This window comes from Agelaius tricolor, unplaced genomic scaffold (genome assembly GCF_023055355.1).
Source record: "Agelaius tricolor isolate 1412-34295 unplaced genomic scaffold, bAgeTri1.0.p SCAF_19, whole genome shotgun sequence".
NCBI lineage: Eukaryota > Metazoa > Chordata > Aves > Passeriformes > Icteridae > Agelaius > Agelaius tricolor.
The window spans coordinates 7,261,267-7,280,084 of NW_027269279.1; the positions used below are offsets into that span (position 1 = coordinate 7,261,267).

General features: G+C 43.1%; 2 protein-coding genes across 3 annotated transcripts in view; one reads left to right on the forward strand and one right to left on the reverse strand.

Moving 5' to 3' along the window:
* The first annotated feature begins 45 nt into the window (after positions 1 to 45).
* CDR2 (cerebellar degeneration related protein 2) lies at positions 46 to 15,317 on the forward strand. The gene is made up of 5 exons (XM_071444084.1): positions 46 to 325; positions 5,448 to 5,560; positions 10,039 to 10,187; positions 10,350 to 10,514; positions 11,621 to 15,317. The coding sequence occupies exons 1-5, from the start codon at positions 247 to 249 to the stop codon at positions 12,486 to 12,488; spliced, it is 1,374 nt and encodes a 457-aa protein (XP_071300185.1). The 5' UTR covers positions 46 to 246; the 3' UTR covers positions 12,489 to 15,317.
* The window catches only part of POLR3E (RNA polymerase III subunit E), a 28,658-nt gene continuing 24,667 nt past the window's right edge, over positions 14,828 to 18,818 (reverse strand). Inside the window, exons 20-21 of one of the 2 annotated variants that reach the window (XM_071444082.1) lie at positions 17,902 to 18,027; positions 14,828 to 15,667 (exon numbers count right to left, since the gene is read on the reverse strand). In XM_071444082.1, the coding sequence (XP_071300183.1) occupies positions 15,611 to 15,667; positions 17,902 to 18,027 (183 nt within the window). In that variant the 3' untranslated portion in view covers positions 14,828 to 15,610. Of the gene's footprint in view, positions 15,668 to 17,901; positions 18,028 to 18,818 lie in introns of those variants that run through there. The other variant, XM_071444083.1, reaches the window with a different exon arrangement.

Below are 18,818 nucleotides of genomic sequence, written 5' to 3' on the forward strand. Positions count from 1 at the left end.
AGGCGAGTGTGCTGTGTTTGAATCGCGGGAGGCGGGGGGCGGGCGGCGGCAGCGGCTGCCACGTTGCCGCCGGCGCAGCCCGGCCAGAAGGGGGAGAGGTTCGGCAAAGTCCGGAACCGCTCGGCAATGGCCGGAGGCGGCTGCTAAGGCGGGGAGAGGCTGCCGGCTCGCTCTGCCCCGTTCGGCGCAAGGGGCATCGTGGGGTGGGCGCCGCCGGCTCAGCCGCCAGTGAGGGGAAGGGGCGCGATGCTGGCCGACAGCCTGGTGGAGGAGTTCGAAATCCGCGAGGATGAGCCCTGGTACGACCAGCAGGACCTGCAGCAAGGTGAGCCGGGGCGGCGGCGGGGGGCGTGTGAGGGAGGCTGTGGAGCGAGCCGGGTGTGTGAGGGCAGGGGCCGCGTTGAGCGGGGCGGGTGAGGCAAGGGGCTGTGGGGGACCGCCGCGGTGTGTGAGGGCAGGGGCTGGGCGAGGAGAGCGGCGTGGGAGGGAAGGGGCCGCGGCGGTGCGGGGCGCCGGGCGGGGCGGCGGGAAGGGCCCTCGGGGACCGGGGGTGCCGGGGCGGCGGCGGGCGCGTCGGTCGTGCCGGGCTCGGAGCGTCGGAGCCCGAGATCCCCGCACGGCCGCGCTTCCCGCCGCCGCCGAATCGCTGTCACCGGTAAGGACTGCGGCCGTCTTTGTCTGAGGGAAGGAGGTGCGGCAGCCGAGCTGATGGGGCCGGGGTCCCTCTCCGGCCGGAGCGAGGGAAGCGGCGCTCCGGAAAGTTGCACCTTGCACGGAATGTGGAGGTGCCCTGCTCGGGGCTGGTGCTGGAAGCACCGGGTCGGATGCGCTATTGCGCCCTGTTGAGCTCTTTGTAAGGGCTTCCAGTCGGTGAAGTTGTAGTCGTAGCAATGCTCGATTAGTTGCAGGTCCCTTATGAGAAACTCTTTAGGTTTTCTTTTTAAAATATCAAATAACTCCGGTACGCCTCAGATATATAGATGTATAGCTTCTGTATGTAATTCCATCAGTAGGTCTTAAAATACTTCATGCAAGAAGTAAATGCCGTTCATTTCACAAATGAGAAAGGAGCCCTAGGAATACAAGTATAATTGCAATGAAAATCTTTTAACAGGCATGATACGGAAAGAATGTGCAATTTCCTTAAGAGCTTAGTGGCATTTATGACTGGTATTTTCTTAAGTTACTTAGTTCTACTTTTTGTTCTTAATCCCGAGTTTGTTTTGAAAGGCAAGTTCAAAGCTGTGGCTTCCTGCAAACATGCTCCAGTCTTACACGTTTTGCTTTTATATTGAAATACATTAATTCTTGGGATTGGTGGGTGCTGCTGTACTGTAAACCATAGAGAAAGCTAAGCACTATTCCCACTGAGATCAGGTATCTGACCACAGAAACTCTTTTTGAGACGGGCCAGGTCTCTCTAATTGTATGCTATAAAAATAGCTGACTGAAAGCTGTATTTAGGTACTCTTCACCCAAATTTGATGTTTTCCTGGCTCTAGGATACAAACAAATCAGTTGAAATAAGATCCTGAAACTACAGTATGCTGTCACAGGGAGGAGGGTGAAAAGTTTGAAGACATGATTCACTAATGTTTTTACCATGTCAGTGTTTATGGAGTTGAAGACCTACAAAGAGACTTCACAATGTATAACAACTGACTTCTTGCTTTCTTGATGTTTCTCTACTTTCATCTTTTAATTAAAATGAATGAAATAATCACCAGTTGACTCTGCTGTCATCTTTTAAGAAACAGTATTGAATTCTAGAGGTTTAGTGCATTTTGGGGGTTTGGTTAATGTACCCCCAACATGTGGACACAATCTTTCTGAGGATTCTCTCTTTTTCCTCAATGGAAGCAACAAATAGCCTTGCCAAAAAGAAAAGGAGGAAAATAAAGTGATAGGCAAGTTGAAATGTAAAGAAGGAATTCTTTACAGACATGTTTTTTAAATGTTGTGCTGTCCATTATTTCTGGACTCTGAAGGATACTCCTCCTCCTGCTGCTGAGGCTAAGACACACAGATATGTGTAAACAGGGTAGTAAGTGCTTATCAAGGTCTCGTGAAACTCTTCCCAACCCAAACAATCAGTGCATGTTTAAAAACTGATGAGTATGGTTATGAGAACCGAGCTTGTAAAACATTAGAACAAGCCTGAAGTCCTTGTCAGTCAGTCTTTGAGACTTAAAATTAGGGTAGGGCTTTTGGAAAACCTTGACAGTCTTCCTATGTACTAAAGATTTTTGCCTTGACAATGGAGGTGGGCTTTTCTGCCATCCTGCTCATGCATAAAGTGCTCATGGAACTCTTGTAAGGTTGGGAACAGACATCCTTCTGCAATGTTTTGCTGAAGTATGCTGACCTTTAAAGAAGAATTTTTTTATATGGACTGATCTTTTTCATCTTGCTGTTACTCACTTTTACAGAACAGAGGGTATTCCGAATACAGAACAGGAATAGGAAACTAAGTAGAAAAAAAAAAATCATTTTACAATTAAGTAAACTTACACTAGGCTTACTTTTACATCTTGCACAATTAGTGCCTGTGCCTGTTTAAAAGCATAGGCTAATTTTAGATTGAAAATTCTCTGAATAATTCTGTTAGGTGGGTTATGAAAAAGTACAAGAGAAGGATTTTGGAACTGTTTTTATCTTTTTTTCAATGATGGTAATGCAGTCAGAAGAGTTTGTGAAGCGCTGGTAACTGAGGGCTGTTCAACATCACAGAAAACATCCTTGAAGTCTTGTTTTGGAGATTCCTGATGGAGCTGTTGCACACCAGTACAACTCATCAGATTTACTAAAACCAAGATCTTTAGATCTGCACATATGCATTTTGCATTATTAAAAACCTCTCTGCTTCCATCTTTATGGTGAAAAGGAGAAAGGCATGTCTGTCAGAATTTAGCTTTGCTTTACATAAATTTACAACAGAAAATGCAGTTTTGCTTCTAGTGTTCTACCATGACTCTCTCCAGAGAAATGTAAATTAATACTTTCCATTTTGTAGCTGGAAAACATACATGACACATCTCTCTTGTAAAATTTGCTCTTTATAGGGCTTCCAGGTACTTGACAATGTAGGAAAATGGATGCAAAATATTCTGATTTTTAGAAGAGATGAAATTATTTCAGTACTTGTTTCCTCTAGAGTTAAGGTTTTATTGTATGTTCCTGAGCACTCCCACTTGTATTTTCCCCCTCAGAAACAAATTACCTTAATTATGAAAGTGTTTCTGCCATAGTAACCCATTTGTGCCTCTGCCAGTCTAACAAACAGAATGAGTGTGAAGTATGACATGAATTCCATTATTCACCCTGTATTCCAAGTACTGTGTGCTGTTTGATCAGTAGGTGAGGGGGCATTTAAGAATGAAGCTATAAACTCCTAAATGTACTTAAACATGAAAACAAACTTTCACTTTGGGAAGGGAAATGATAGTAATTCCATTATGCACTATGTCTTTAACATAATCCTAAATCTCTCTAAAGCTCTTTTTCTACTCTATTAAAATAAAAGAATAGACTATTTAGTCTTTGCTTTGACTGATGCTAGAATTGTTTTAAAGATGGTGGCTCCTAGTAAAGATCTGTGCAGTACAAGAACTTGTGAAGCAGGACTCCATTTTCTATAGGATAATGAATTCATTGAATTTGAAGACTACAGTATTCTGTAATGAGATAGAACAAACAGCTTGGTGTTTGACTGGGAGTTATTCTGTCCATGGGTAAACAATGTGCAATCTGTTTACCAAATGGGAAAAATTTAAGCAGGATGCCTTAAGGTTTCCTTATCCAAATACTTTAAATCCTGCTTTGTAATGAGTAATGCTACAGTGAAAAAGCAATGTGAGGATAAACTCCTAAGTACAGACCAATGTGCCATGTGCCTTCTAATTGTACATCTCTTAAAACTGAAGAACTCCCATGCAGTGAGATTTAAGTAATTTTACAGCATTTAAGCAAAGAATCTCACCTTAAGGTAGGAACCAATGCATTGTGCCTATAAAGAATGTGTAAAGAAGAGCACAGCTGTTGTTTTGCCAGAATTGGACTTCTACAACTTCAGAGACAAATGTTTGTACTGACTTGTCCTTGTAAGTCTGGATTTGGTCTTTGGCATATGTGTGCAGATGGAGAAATCATTTTGGACAGGCTGCCAAACTGAAGGTTAGCACAAAACAATCTTGGAGCAATACTGTATGTGTTACAGTTCCCAGCTGATAAGGGAACTGAGAGGGAGCAGGAAAGAGGCAGCATAACATGGTAAAAAAGGGCATTGCCATCAAATGAAAATGGAATTAATGTGTTTGCTTCTCTGGCTGTAACTACTGATGATGCAATACATGTCTCCTGTTTATTCATTTAAGGCTTCTTGATGTGACTCAAAGTTTTTCTTGACTTTTCTTCTCTTTCTGATTAATGATACAAGTTCTGTGTGAGAACTAATGAGGTGGTATTGCATGACCCATACAGGTCATGGGTCATGTGATGGGAAGGAGGTGGAAAATAAGATACTTCTAGAAATCTGTTGGGTCCTTGACATGTAGTACCCTCCACAGAGTAACTACAATTTTAGCATTAATACCAAGATTTATTACTTTGTCACATTATGTTAGCTTTTAAATTACACTTGTCTTTCAACATAATAATACAGAATACCTAGCATTTCTGATGCTATTGAGCAAATATCAAACTTCCCTCTAGAACAGAGCTGAGTGCTCAGATGACTTATTTCTTAATTTGCAACAGCTACAGTCACTGCACCCTGGAGGTGATTGAAGATGACTGAAGTGAAATTGAGATTAAATGCCTGAGAAGAAATGACATTTAAAGTGATGTTTTGAAGCATGTGAAACAGTTCTTGTCACCTGAGTTTATGAGCTTGAAAAGCAGAATAGCTGCAAGTGTCCATCAATTTTATGTCTTTTGATATTATTGTTTCACCATGAAAAGCATCTGAAACCTTCATTTAGCACCGTGATCCTGAGTGACCTGAACTCTGCTAGAGGGGTAATGGGGAGGAACAGTCAAGTCAATAAAGAGTTCATCAGCTTTGGCCTGGGTCTAGACTGATGAGCATTTCTAGGGTCTGCTGTGCTTGTTCCTCTCAGTGCTGCCAAGAGGGTGAAGCCCAAGGGACCTTGGGCAGAGCTGGTGCAGACTGGGAGGGGAACATGGCTGGGTGTGTCTGAAGGGCCACGGAGGAACTGAGGGAGCTTCATGACATAAAAGTGTCCCTGGGTGTCAGTGCTGGCTTAACTTAAACCTAAGAAGAACATCAATCACTAATGCAGGCCTAACTTCCATGTTGGGCACTGCAGATAACTCACAGCAGTTGTTACAGCAATAAGAGAATACCTCAAGTGTTTGATAGCAGGCTTCAGAATCAGATTACATCCCTGCTTCTCTCTCTTACATGCAAACATGATTTCTTTGTTTAGATCTTCACCTTGCTGCTGAGCTTGGCAAGACACTCCTGGACCGTAACACTGAACTAGAAGAATCCTTGCAGCAAATGTATGCAACAAATCAAGAGCAATTGCAGGAGATTGAGGTAAAATCTCTAAAGGATCCTTGTGTGAAAGCATCTGGAGCTGCAACCTACAGTGTATAAGTTCAGCTCTGAATTTCTTGAGATCTAATGGAAAATACTGAACAATCTTTCACCACTTCTGCTATTTTGAGAATTTGAGAACTAGTACAGGTGGCTCATACTTAGAACTGTTTCTGTGATTACCAGAAGCTTTGTGCCACTAAACATTGGATTTGGTTTGTTTAATGACAAATGACTGGTATTTTTTTGGTTTTGTATCTTTTGTACAAAGATACTTCAGTTATATTTATTGCTAAACTTTTCTGATCTTGCCAGGTAAAATAACATTAAATTATATGATGATAAAGACATTAATAGTTAAAAATATTACATGAGGATTAATGATTGCAGCATTGAGATTTGAATGCCAATAAGTGCAGAAGTGAGATTTAAGTAAAATCTGAAGATATGTACTTCCAGTAAACTGATCTGTGATAAAGGGAGCTAAAGTCTATTTCAATGTAAAAGAAACCCTGCAATGAACAAAAAAAAAAAAGGAAAAAAATCCCATTTAAGTAGTATCTAAATATAGGATATAGAGGATATATTGCTCCTGATTTTTCCAGGGGAAAAACCCAAAAACATAACCATCCTTTCAAAATCAGTCATCTTTAGGTAACAGAGTGGAAAAACCTGGCTATTTTTGGCCATTTCCCTTTTTTTTAATATTGCCTGTGTTCTTGCAGACCTAGCATTTGTCAGCATAATGAGATTTTTTCAGCTATTAGAGGGCAATGCATGGTCTCTAATAATTAAATTATTAAATATTCAGGATTTTGCTGACTGACAACATATTGAAAATGTAGTCAGCATTTCCATTTAGTTCTGGTGTGAATCACTGGGAACAGGCTTTGACTGGTATGTACCAGATTTTTATAAAATCTGAGTTCCTTTGTGCTAGCAATACTGCAATTAGAGATGTGCATTTTGTACAGCTGCAATTTCAGACTGAAAATGCTCACTATTGTAGTGGCAACAGGTAACTGAAAGAATCCTAAACTTACTAATTACAGAATTATAGGTGTCTTTACATTAGTCAACACAAATGCAGCATTTTTAGTACGTGAGGAGGAATTTCTGAGTGCAGGTTTGATTTGTGGGTGTGTTTTTAGAAGTTACTTTTGTTTTGTACCTCATCTGTTGGCTCTTTCTTCTGTTATGTGCTAACTGTAATCTGTTATCCTGTTCATTCTGAGATACAGTGGTTGGAATGGCTGATGTTTATATTACTGCCACAGCCTTAGAAGATGTATTTACTTCTGCAGAGACTGAAAATACCTCATTGCCATGAACAGCTTTTATAAAAAGATCAATTCTTAAGGTGTAGAGAAGACAAACACTTCCAAGGTGCTGTACAAGTACTGTACACAAGGTACTTGCATGAACAAGCTTATTTAAGGAAGTGTTTAGCAGAGTTACAACATGCCTTTGAAATAACACACCAGGACTTTGTGACAGGCAACTAACCTGGCTGATGGAGTGTAGCTACTTAAAAAGCAGCTGCATTTTAAGAAATGTGGGAAATACATTATTGCTTGGCTACACTGATGTACAGAAACAGTGCAGTGCTGTTAAGAATGCAGCATCCTATTGGTTTAAGCCAGTTGACTTGCTTAAGCTGTTCTGGTGGTCCAGTGTTTGCAGAGGACATGAGAGGCTGCAGCTCCAGAGGTGTCACCCCTGTCCTTGCAGCAGGGATCTGGAGCTGTGTGCTGCAGGGTCAAGGACAGTGCAGTCACACAAACTCAGACATGACAGAATAATTTTTTTCTCTCAATGTCTTGCTCTACCAAGACTTTGGCAATGCTACTTTTTGAAGGCTTTATCTGATACCTCTTCAATCTCTTTCCTCCTCTCCCTCAAGGAGAGTAGATGTGTGTTGGATTGTCCTATTAGCTCCCTCCAAGAGGAGGAGGAGAATGGGAGAACAGTTTTTGTGATGCTTCTGATGTATAAATAGTGCCTGCACCTTTTCTTTGCCCAGCTTGTTGAGCCAAAGGCTGTATCTTTATCTGCTGTAGTAACATGCTGTCTTCCCAGTCCTATTTCCTGTCTCAGTCCTTCCTCTTTCCCCAGTGCCATTTTAAAGTGTAATAGCAGCACAAAGAAGTTTCTCTTGCACCTGGATTTCTGTCAGGAAAGGGAAAACGAACCTCTTGTTCAAATACCCAGAGACCCTCCAACTGAGGAACTGAATATATTGGCTTACTGGCACAAGGAATTGTTACAGGAGTTCACTGAAACAAATGGGAATAAAATTTGCAATGTATAAAGTGATGTATAAAAATATGCAAGGTACAAAGCAGTTCAGTCTGTTATTTTCATACCAGCATTTCTGGCTCTTGTGGGATCACAGGATACCCCGTTGCACAGGATTCATGTGCAAATGGCATATTTAGTCTCCATGCTTGATTTTCCCCAATTTTCAAGTGCTTGTCCCTGTAACCTACCTGTGATCATTCAGCTGTTCCTGTAGCTACTGCACTGAATTTCTGTACTAGCTTTTTTAGTGCAGTATATCCATGTAAATCTTTGGGACTCTCCCTATTAATTTGGATCTTATGGGTAGCAAAGTCTAGAGCTGGCTGAGAAATCATTCTGAATTACAGGATTGCCTTTACTGGAAGAGAAGGGTCAAAGGCTGTGGTGTGCTTAAGATTACATCTCATATATTAAATACTAACACATTAAACATTTTACAGCTCTGGATCATTATACCTGACCTTTGTGCTGACACATGTGCCACTAACTAATCACTGTAGATGTAATAAAGGCTGCATGGAAACAGCAACTTTATTCCTGCCTGAATCTGTTCTCAGCACTCAGACCTTGGAAATGCTGACGCTCTCCAGTTTTCACATGCTAGAATGCAAGGTGCTGCTTCATGTTAGGTGCTCCATTGTAGGGGACATAGATTAAACATGAACTTCTAAAGTATTTATTACATCATCTTTGGTGGTCAGGTTGTACCAGGCCAACTGGACACCAGCCCTGAAGATGCTGGAGATGGAAGGTGGAGGAAAAAGCAAAAGCCCATTGTAAAAAGTACCAACATCTCTTCAGGCACCAGAGCCTTGGCTCCCATGCTTAACCACTCTTGTATTGCAGAAGAAAGTCTGAGGATGCCCAGCTCCTTCCTTCAGCTATAACCAATAGGGAAAGTTAATCTGAAATGGGTCACATTGAGATTCTACTGCTAATCTGCATTCTATTTTTGTGTAAATCCTCTGTCATGTGTGCACAGGCTACAAAAGGATCCAGCCAACAGCTATCATGTTGATCTTCTAGAAGTCTGTATGGAGCGGTTACTAGTCCTAGATTAACTTATTATCTGTTCTTAAATTGCCTAAAATGTAAACCAACAATCTTCTAATGAGGTAAAAGGTTAAGTAGAATATTAGAAGTTTTGAGTATGTAACAGGCCTATGTAAAGAGAAGTAATTCTGCCTAGGAGTTTGCTGGATGTTCCTGCTTGAAGCTTAGTTTTTTAAGAAAGTAACTTGTAGCAATACAGAATATATTGTAAAACACAAATTCTATATAAGAACAAAATATTTCACATTTAGGGGGTTAGACTCAAACAGAAAAGACCTGTCTCATGTAAATGCTCATGTCCTGGGTGGGAGAATATAAGACACTTTTTTTAAGAGCTTTAGGTGATTGTGAACTGCTTAGACTAAGAATTCCAAACTTTCTGACGTTATTCAGGAAACTAAACAGTGTGTGTAGTTAATTGTAAAACCCAGGAGGATTAAATTGAGATTACTTCTTGTGAGGTTTTATTTTTTAAGAAAAGCCAGGAGACCTTTGTTTGGGTATTACAGTAACTCCAATAGTTCCCTGTGAGTAATTAAAAATTTGAATCCAATAAGTTATACTTCCTGACACATACTGTCTTAAGAGTGACCACAACAACCTAAATTCTGCCTTGCTGAACCTAATGCTGCTTCAGACTGGAATAACTTGGGTCAGCTGAAAATATGTTTAATTATGGATGGTGCTACCCAATATTTCACTTTTAATGTTGAAAAAATTGTTGGGTCAACCCAGATAAGAAATTTCTGTTGGAGCAGCCTGCAACCTTTAGCACACAGGGGACAGGTGAGGGCTGTGTTGGAGCCTGAAGGCTCTACCAGTGCTGACTGCAGCACAGCCCCATGCAGAAGGCTTGGGCACAGTAAAGACAGCTGGCACCATCCACAGCTGGCACCATCCAACCCAGCTCCTCAGGTAAGGGCTGCTCCATGAGCCTGGGGTGGCCTCCATAACAAAGGCAAGCTGCCTAGGTACTGACAGTGTCTCTTCAGCTTACCAAAGCAAACACAGGAATTTACATTTGGAAAACTCAGGAGTTTCTCTCTGAATGTGAGCAGAAATGCAGCACAGGAGCTGTGGCTCGTGTTTCAAGAGCAAACAGTAACTGCAGAACTGTCTTGCAGTACCTCACAAAGCAAGTGGAGCTCTTGCGGCAGATGAACGACCAGCATGCCAAAGTCTATGAACAGCTGGATGTGACAGCCAGAGAACTGGAAGACACTAATCAAAAACTGGTTGCAGAGAGTAGAGCTTCACAACAAAAGATAATAAGGTAAGAAATTTTTAGAGATTCCCTCCCCCCAGCTGTTAGTATCAATAAGAGCAGTCCAGGTGTATTTGTGTAGTTACTGGGTGTCTGTCTCTGCCTAGTGGTGTTCTACAATACTGGCAAATTGAAAGGTTGGTTTTATTTAAAGGCCTTTTCACCTTTTAGCTTGACAGAGACTATTGAAAGTCTGCAAACACACATAGATGACCTGCAGCGACAAGTGGAAGAACTGAAGAAGCCTGGACGAGGCCGGGTGAGCCAGGAGAGATCTGAGCAGCCACGATCAATGCACAGCTTCTCATGCTTGAAGGAGCTCTACGACCTCCGCCAGTAAGACTTCTTACCTTGCAGAGTAAAGAACACTAAACTATTTTAGGCAAAACTTTAAAACCTAAGGCACAAGCTGGAAAAAAAGTACCTGATGTTCACAACTAGCAAAGTATCTCTGCAGTGTGGCACTGTCATTACTTCTGGCCTGCTTCTACACCACACCAGTATTGGTGCTCCACTTTGTCCCTAGAGCCAGCCACATCAAGTGGTAGCCTAGAAAGCTGACAACAATTTGCACCCCAGTATTTTCAGTCAGATAAAAGCAAACACACAGATAATCTGAAAAACAAACTCACTAAATTCAAAATATTTCCAGTAACTTACTCTTTCCTTGGATGTCCATGGATATTTCCTTAGCTTTTTCGAGCTGAAGCTGGAGAAAAGGACACCTAAACTGGGAAAATGGTGCCTGGGCCCCTGGGCTGCCTTTTAAACGTAGAGCCATTTGACCCAGCTGAATTACATTAATGGGGCCATCGGGACAATCACCTGGTGAAAGCTCAGACTAACTGCAAGCCTAGAGGGCAATTTTGTAAAGAAAGCATCTCCACAGACAGAACAGGCTCTTGTGTCTACATGGAGGTACTCTAGAATAAATCATAAATCCAAAAAGAAGTTATTTTTGACAATTCAAAAGATAACTGAATCCTTCAAGCTGCTAAAGGCTTGTGAAAATACCAGCCTCCAGCATTGCTTTGTCAATTATGAAGCTTATTTGTATATCAGTAATGACAAAAGTTACAAGAGTGGAGTGCTGTAGAAAAAATTAGTGTCAGAAAGTACTGCATGGTAGAGGGAGGCAATGTGTATTTAAACTTAAATTATATTTTAAACTTATATTATTCAGCCAGCTTGTCTGTAACTTGAAACTGTTAACAAGCTGGCATTCTGCCTAAGCTGTGAGCTTGGTTTGATGGCATGTAAGGCCTTACAAACCCTGTTCTGATTACTAAATCGACTGATTGGTTAGTGCAGTGGCCCCTGTTAGTGCTCTGAAGTGTGTTAGCACACAGTTTAAATATGTCATTAGTTACCCAGGACAGGAAAACTTTAGGTGTGGTCAGCTGTACTTCCTATCTTTGATAATCCTTATTTTGTTTCTGCAGGTATTTTGTTTATGATCACGTCTTTGCAGAAAAGATTACTTCGATGGACAGTCAGCTAAGTCCTCTAGAAGAAGAAAATGAGAAGTTGAAGAAGGCAGTGACAGTTCTGCAAGCCCAGCTGAATGTGGAGAAAGAGAAGAGGGTGAGCATGGAAGAGGAATACAGTCTCATGGTGAAAGAGAACTGCGAGCTGGAGCGCAGGCTGGTCGACACAGACGTGTACCGGGCTCGGGCGGAGGAGCTGGAAGCAGAAGTAGCTGAAATGCGACAGATCCTCCAGTCTGAAAACACGCTCCATAATGCAGAGAAATTGGTGCCAGAATCCTTTTTCATTTCATTCAAGGAATCTCTAGACAGGGAGCTTGGTCAGAGCCTGGCAGATGATGGACTTGTGACAGTATCAGAGCTTGAGAAGAAGGCACTGAAACGGAGCAGCAGCGAGAGCCTCCTGAGCAGCGCGGCCGGGGCAGACATCCTCAGGGGCCATGAAGAAACCTGCATCAGGAGAGCTGAAGCTGTGAAGCAGCGAGGGATCTCTGTACTCAATGAAGTTGATGCTCAGTACAATGCTTTGAAAGTGAAGTATGAGGAACTTTTGAAGAAGTGTCAGATGGATGAAGATTCTTTGAAACACAAGGCTGTACAAACACTGAAGCAGTATTCCAAAGACCTAAACATGGGGAACACCCAGTATGATCTTTCAGCTAGCAATCAAGAATTCACAATTGCTGAGCTAAGTGACTCTTCCACAAATGCTCCCCCTGAATACAAAGCACTATTCAAGGAGATTTTTAGCTGTATCAGAAAAACAAAAGAAGAAATAGATGAACATAGAGCAAAGTACAAGAGTCTCTCCTCTCAGCCGTAACCTTATCTATTAGTCAAGAAAACACTTCATATGAATGTCAGAAGACCCCTTAAACTGATGTGTTTCTTAAGCACTCAGAATGAATGTTTTGGATAGGCTGGTAGCCCTGTAGTTAACAAGCTAGTTAGTTATCAGCTAGATTCCCCGTTCCTGTGTAGCAGTAGATTTCATGTTTAGCACTGTCACACAAACCAGTGGTTGTAAAGCAAACAAACATCATAGCTTTATGCTACACTACTACTTCATATTACACTTCATCTCTGGCCAGAGCAGTGACTGGAACTTGTTTCCTTAGTCCACTTCAGAAATACTAGAGCTAAGATCTCTGAATGTCTCACAAGAACCAGACTCAAGCTCTCCTTTGGTTCACAGGGGTGATCTAGCCCTGTGACTACACTGATGGAGAAAATGAACAAAAGCAAAGCCCCGACCAGTCCCAAGGGCAGCATTTCCTCAGCTCCAGGAGGGGAGCAGTCCAGCTGATCTTGCTTTGGCAGGGTGGTGGAAAGCTGTGCTTGCTTTAAGCTAATACCACGTTTTCACAATCACTAAGCTCTCCCACAGATTAGTATAAATGTCTTTCTACTAAGAAAGGATTTGATGTAAAGTTTGTGTGGCTTTTTAGATACGGTTTCCTTTGTAGGGCACTTTGTCTTGAGGCAAGATACTGTGAATTGACTCTGTGTTACTTGGGACCTACGGTTCTCTGGTGGAATGTCTGCAAAGTTCATTTTTATGTGTATTTGGTGAGTTAGAGTTGTTATTTAGCTATTTAACTTTAGAAGTAGCATTGACATAGTGGAGTAGCTTTTAATGTTGCATATCACAAACTCTAAGTGCTTGAGGAGACAGGCCAGGTAAAACCTTACATTGTTTTGTCTCTTGCTTCCAGTGTTGGCCTCTCTTAATCTATTCCATGCTGCCTGGGGGTTGCCAGCACAAATCCTACTGAAAACGGGACCATACTCTTGTTCTCCCTCTCCTTTTCCATTCCCTAATAGTAATTGATACAATACTTAATTTCTGAAAAACAATGAACATGGAGAAGGTTGTTCTTCAGACCACAGAGAAATTAGGAGGAAGGAAGAAAGGCACAATAAAAGGTGACATCCTTCTCCTTGTAAAGGGTCTCATAGCATAATGTTGGCAGCAGTTTTTGGGAAGCAGCTTCCTGCTGACTTGCTGCAAGGTACCAAACCCTTGACCCAGAATGTGGACAGTTTCTCACCTTTAGTCCAGCTGCTGCAGCTCTGCTGCCTTACACTCTTCTCTGTTCTGCTCATCCTTCAGGTGCAGTATTAACACTTCAGGTTGTGGGAGTTTCTCTAAAATATGTATTGCAGTCTGAAAATTATTTAAAAATGGGAATCTGAATCTTCTGAATATTTTTCTAAGCAAATAAATAATCCAGTCAAGCTGCATGTGTAAGTAGTAATTATATCCATCTGTGCCAATCAGGAAACTGAACTTGGTTCAGCTGGCACCTGCATTATCTAGTCCTGCCATCTTTCCTACAGAGCTCAGATGGAGTTCCCACAAAATTTGTATTTTAGAAGAGTTATGCTACATGGAAAAGAACAGACCTGTCTAGGACAGAAATCCAGGTGGAAGTAAGTAGTTGTTCCTCATTGTTGTGGTTTTTGTCAGCGCTGTTCAAAAAAAAGCCAAGGGTGGGGAAAGCAGAAAAGCTGCTGTGCCATGAGGTTTCTGTCCTGTCACTGTGGCCCTGCCACCTGCACCCATCTCGCTCCAGTTTGGAGACTGGAAAGCAGCACCCTGAGAAAGACACAAAGTGGTTCACTGCCAGTGACAGAGCAGTGTCACTGCCCCACTTCAGGGAGGGGGCAAAGCACACCTGCTGGGCAGAAGCTGTGCCAGTGTGAGCGAGTGTGAGTAGTGTGCGAGGGTGTGTGTGAGTGTGAATGAGTGTGCCCAAGTGTGCCCGTGAAATGCTGTAAGTATGGGGACAATATTCTTAGCCAATCTTATCTGGATTAACTATTTTAATCTTCTTATTTTGGTCAACAACTCAGCTCAGCCTTTTCTGAGCATAAGTAGCTGAAATCAATGGAATCCCCTCTACCTGCTCATGTGCTGGGAGCTGCAGCAGTGCCTGTGCTGTGCAGTGCCCACAGCAGATCCTCCTGCTGGCACTGCAGGTGAGGCCAGTTCAGGATGAGCCACCAGGGCTGGGTCCCTGTCCCTGCTGCTGGGCTCCCCAGGGAGCTCAGGGACTGCACTCACTTGGCTCTCTGCCTTCATCCTTCCTTCTCAAGCCTTCAGGATGTAAAAGGAGCAGGTGCAGCTTCTATTTCTTCTTGGACAAATACAAGGTGGGGTAGAATTAACCTTTGAGATAAAATTTTATTTAAAAATTACACAAAATAGAGGTTTTACATGGTTGCTGTGTGGTAACTAGAGCTGGATGCCTTCCAAAGGGTGCTCTCGGTTACTTACCTTGCTCTGTCACATACAGTAATGCACAAGGTCCCTCAAACCATCCCCACACCAGCAGAAGAAATCCAGTAGCTGTTCCCCATGTCTCAGATGTAGGTACTTCTCCAAAGAACTCATTTCACAGACAACAGGTGAGAACAATGGTTATGTAGTACAGAGTTCACAGACAGTGATTTTGTTCCCCCCTCCCAGGCCTGACATTCCCATGAACACGACTACCTGCTCTCTATGAAGAGGGCTGCAAGGGCTATGACAATGCTCACACTAAAGTATGAGCATCCAGGGATTTAACAAAAACTGGGATGTTTGTAAACAAATTTAATTTATTGGCATTACTTACAAAATAAAGTTTTAGACCATGATTTTCCATCATGTCTGTGTCACTATATGGTTTTATTTTGTCATAACGAAACAGAAGGAGAATTGCAATACATTAGAAATCCCAGATTAATCAAGCTGCAGACAGGGTCCCACGGTGCCTTCGCGGCAGCTCTGCGCCTCGGAGGCCATGCAAACTCTGAGTCTGGGGCTGGCAGGGGCTGCCCGCGGGCCCAGGGCAGCCCAGATCCCGCCCTGGCTGCCGAGGCCACGGCGCTGCTCCGCCTGTGCCACCCGCTGGGGCTCCTCCTGTGTCCCCGGGGTCACCCGACACCTCTGCCCCGCTGTCAGGACTGCACCGTGCCCTTAAGATACCACATTCCTCCGTAGCTCACGCAGCAGTCCTGGGGAGAGGGGAAAGCAAGGCTCCGTTAGGCTGCTCAGCCCTTGGGAGGGGCTGCCGTGGTGTTGGAGGCACAGTCCCTAGGGGTGTAAGGGGTGTGTGCATCTGGGGCTGGGTGATGGCTCCTGGTTACTGTGCTACTGCTGCATCGATGGTTGGACTGGATGATCTCAAAGGTCTCTTCCAACTTGAAGATTCTATGATTCTAAAGTCCATAAAGCCTTGGGAATGACTGGCTGGCTCTGGGACAATGATCATGATCAGTGACAAGCCCTTCTCCAGTGCACAGAGAGAGCATGACCCCAGGGCACAGGATGTCCCCACCCTGAAGGACACAGGGCTTCAGTGAAGGGGACACACAAGGGAGGAAGTCTGAGAGCCACAAAGGGACAAATGATGCCCAGACAGTGAGGAACAGCACTGGCTCCTGGGGGAGAACCTGGGGCTCGTGCAGAAGGCAGCTGAGGGAGGGAAGGATGTGTGAGGGCTGGAGGAGCAGGGCAGAGAGGGGGAAAGAGGGGAAAGAGGCTGAGGGAGCAGCAGGACAGCAGGAGAGTGAGGGCAGTCACTGGCTATGAAGCCTTTTAAGAAACCCTTTCTATGATAATGAAGTGTCAAACCTCAGCCTTGCTGTGACCACACGTGTGCCTCAGCAAAGGAGCACAGGAATTGGGCTGTCTTGAGGCTCATTTCCTTGTTTCTATTAGGTGAGCACAAAGTCTCTGGAGTTCTGAGCTAACAGCTTCCCTTTCTTTTGCTCCAACCTCCCTCTTAGGTAATTCAGCACAGGCTCAAGTAGTAATGCAGAACTGAGGCTGTGGAACTTGAATGTATCTTTGTTTCTGAAGTCTCAGGGCTCATCCATAACAAAAACAAACCCAGAGGTTAGAAAGAGGGTTTGCAGACTGATCTATAAATGCAAAAATACAAACCCTGTCAGTCTGTTCCTCTGTGTATAAAAACGAGCACAGGCAGATGGGGAAATAGGAGTCAACAAAACCAATTTCACTTCAAGTGGAATCCAATCTCTTGTGGCTTAAAGAAGCCAGAGAATCTTCCCATTTCATTAAATCATGCTTCTAAATTTTATTTCAGAAACAAAGGTAATTTCCTCTAGTCCTGTGACAAATATATTCAAGGCAATAAAGCCTGCCACAACACAAGGCTGGTCACCCACTGACTTACGTAAAAACAGTGCCTGATGACTTAGGGGAAAGTATTTTTTCTAGAAATAGGTTATCTCTAGCAACAGCATCATGAAAAACTAATGCCAGTACATTGTCTAGATGTTCCAGGAGGGCTGATACTTGAGCTCATGTAGTCACTGACAAATCCCCCAGCACAGGGAGCCAAAGGAAATATTGTCTAGCAGGCAGAAATGTCTGAGCTTATTTTACTGCTAAGACGACCAGGTTCATTCAAGCAAGACCAGTTTGCTTATTATCACAGCAACAGATCTGTAGTTCTTCAAAGATGCTATTATTCATTTGCAGATCACAATGTAATAAAGTACTTAAGCACTTGTCTTATTGAAGTGGGTGACAGTGAGCAAAGGCCCAGCCACAATGATTAAAGTATTACATTAGTTGGCAACTTTCTGCTTGGCCATCCTGCATCTCTTTTAAAGTCATGGCCTGTGTGGTCTGTACTTTATACCTTCAATTTCTTGAGCAAGTAAATGGTGCATCTTCAAAGAGAGATGAAAGGATTTAAATAAACATTTACAATGAGATGTGTTAACTACTACTCTGCCTGCTGGTTTTGGCCAGGGTTTTGCTCTGTGCAAAGCTGCACATCCTGCTAGAGAATAAAATCCACTTCCTCCTGAGCATGTGGCACTCGTGCTCTTCAGCACTAACCAGCAGCAGCCAGTTGGTAACTCAGAGCACTGGGCAGAGCCCTCCCACCTCCTTAATGTTTAATTCTGCATTTTTAAAAAGAACTCAAGTATCACATTTACTAGACTCTATTCTCTGCTGCTCCAAGATGACAGAGATTTGTTGCAATAAGACAAAATAATGTGTGAGCCTCTGTTCCTTGGAGGGAAAGGAGACAGTGAGACAAGTGCATTTTTAAGAAAAGAAGCTAAAACACAGGCTTTGTCCACATTCCAACAACAACTGTTCTATCATCCTTATCATTTGTCAGTTCAAGGTAAAATATAATCCTTTGCTCAAATCAAGCATTAAAACTGATGCATTAATTGGCTCAAACCCAAAGTGAACAGAAGCTCACCTTTAACACTCTATCCACCTCCTGCTTGTTGAGATCCTCCCCACACTCCTGACTCAGCTGGCTCTGGATGACATTCCTGCGCACTCGGTAGTTCTTCGAAAAGATTTCAAGCAAAACTTGGCGATGCTTTAAAAGAAAATGTACAGTAAGTCCACAGAGAACAATTATTCCTGACTTTTATCACAACTGCACACGCCTCAGTCTGTACAAAGCATTCCCTGAACTACATCAGAGGATTCTTGCTTCATAATCCTGAAACCATCCCGTATATTGCTGCTCTCCAGCAGTGCCTTATCCTCCAAGGGCTCTGCAGGGGTCCCTCCTGACCCTGTGGCCACACCTGCTCCTGTTCTGTGACCTGGGGCACCCCAAAGGTATAAAAACACACTGAGGAAGGCATTGCAATGTATTCCTCTCAAATGCTTGCATGGGAGTGCACATCACTCCAGGCAAAGGTTTCTAGTTCTTGCCTTTTTCCTAGAGAAATGTACTCAGTTCATGGAGCTGGGAATTGCAGTGCCCATGCACAGGTCACCAGGCACCTGCCCTTTCACCTTGTTTACTCTGACAGAGTCAGAACTCAGCAGATGCTCACATAGGCTGCAAATATTTCCTGCTCTTAAATAGAAACAGATACAACAGATACACCTGGTAATCGCTGGTTAATGTTGCATTACCATCAAAAGGGAAAAAAACCTTGCACTGGATCCTGGTCTGAGGCCTGCACTGGAGAATCCTTTCCTCTCACAGGTTCAGAAATAGCCACTGAGATACTGACATGATTACCAACATGTTATGAGCTTCATTTCAGCTAGAAACAGGTTGGTGTTGAAAATACCAATAGAGAAAGAGGAAAACTATCTGGTGTACCAGTTCCAGAAACATGGATGCTAACAATGCTAAACACTCAATAAAAA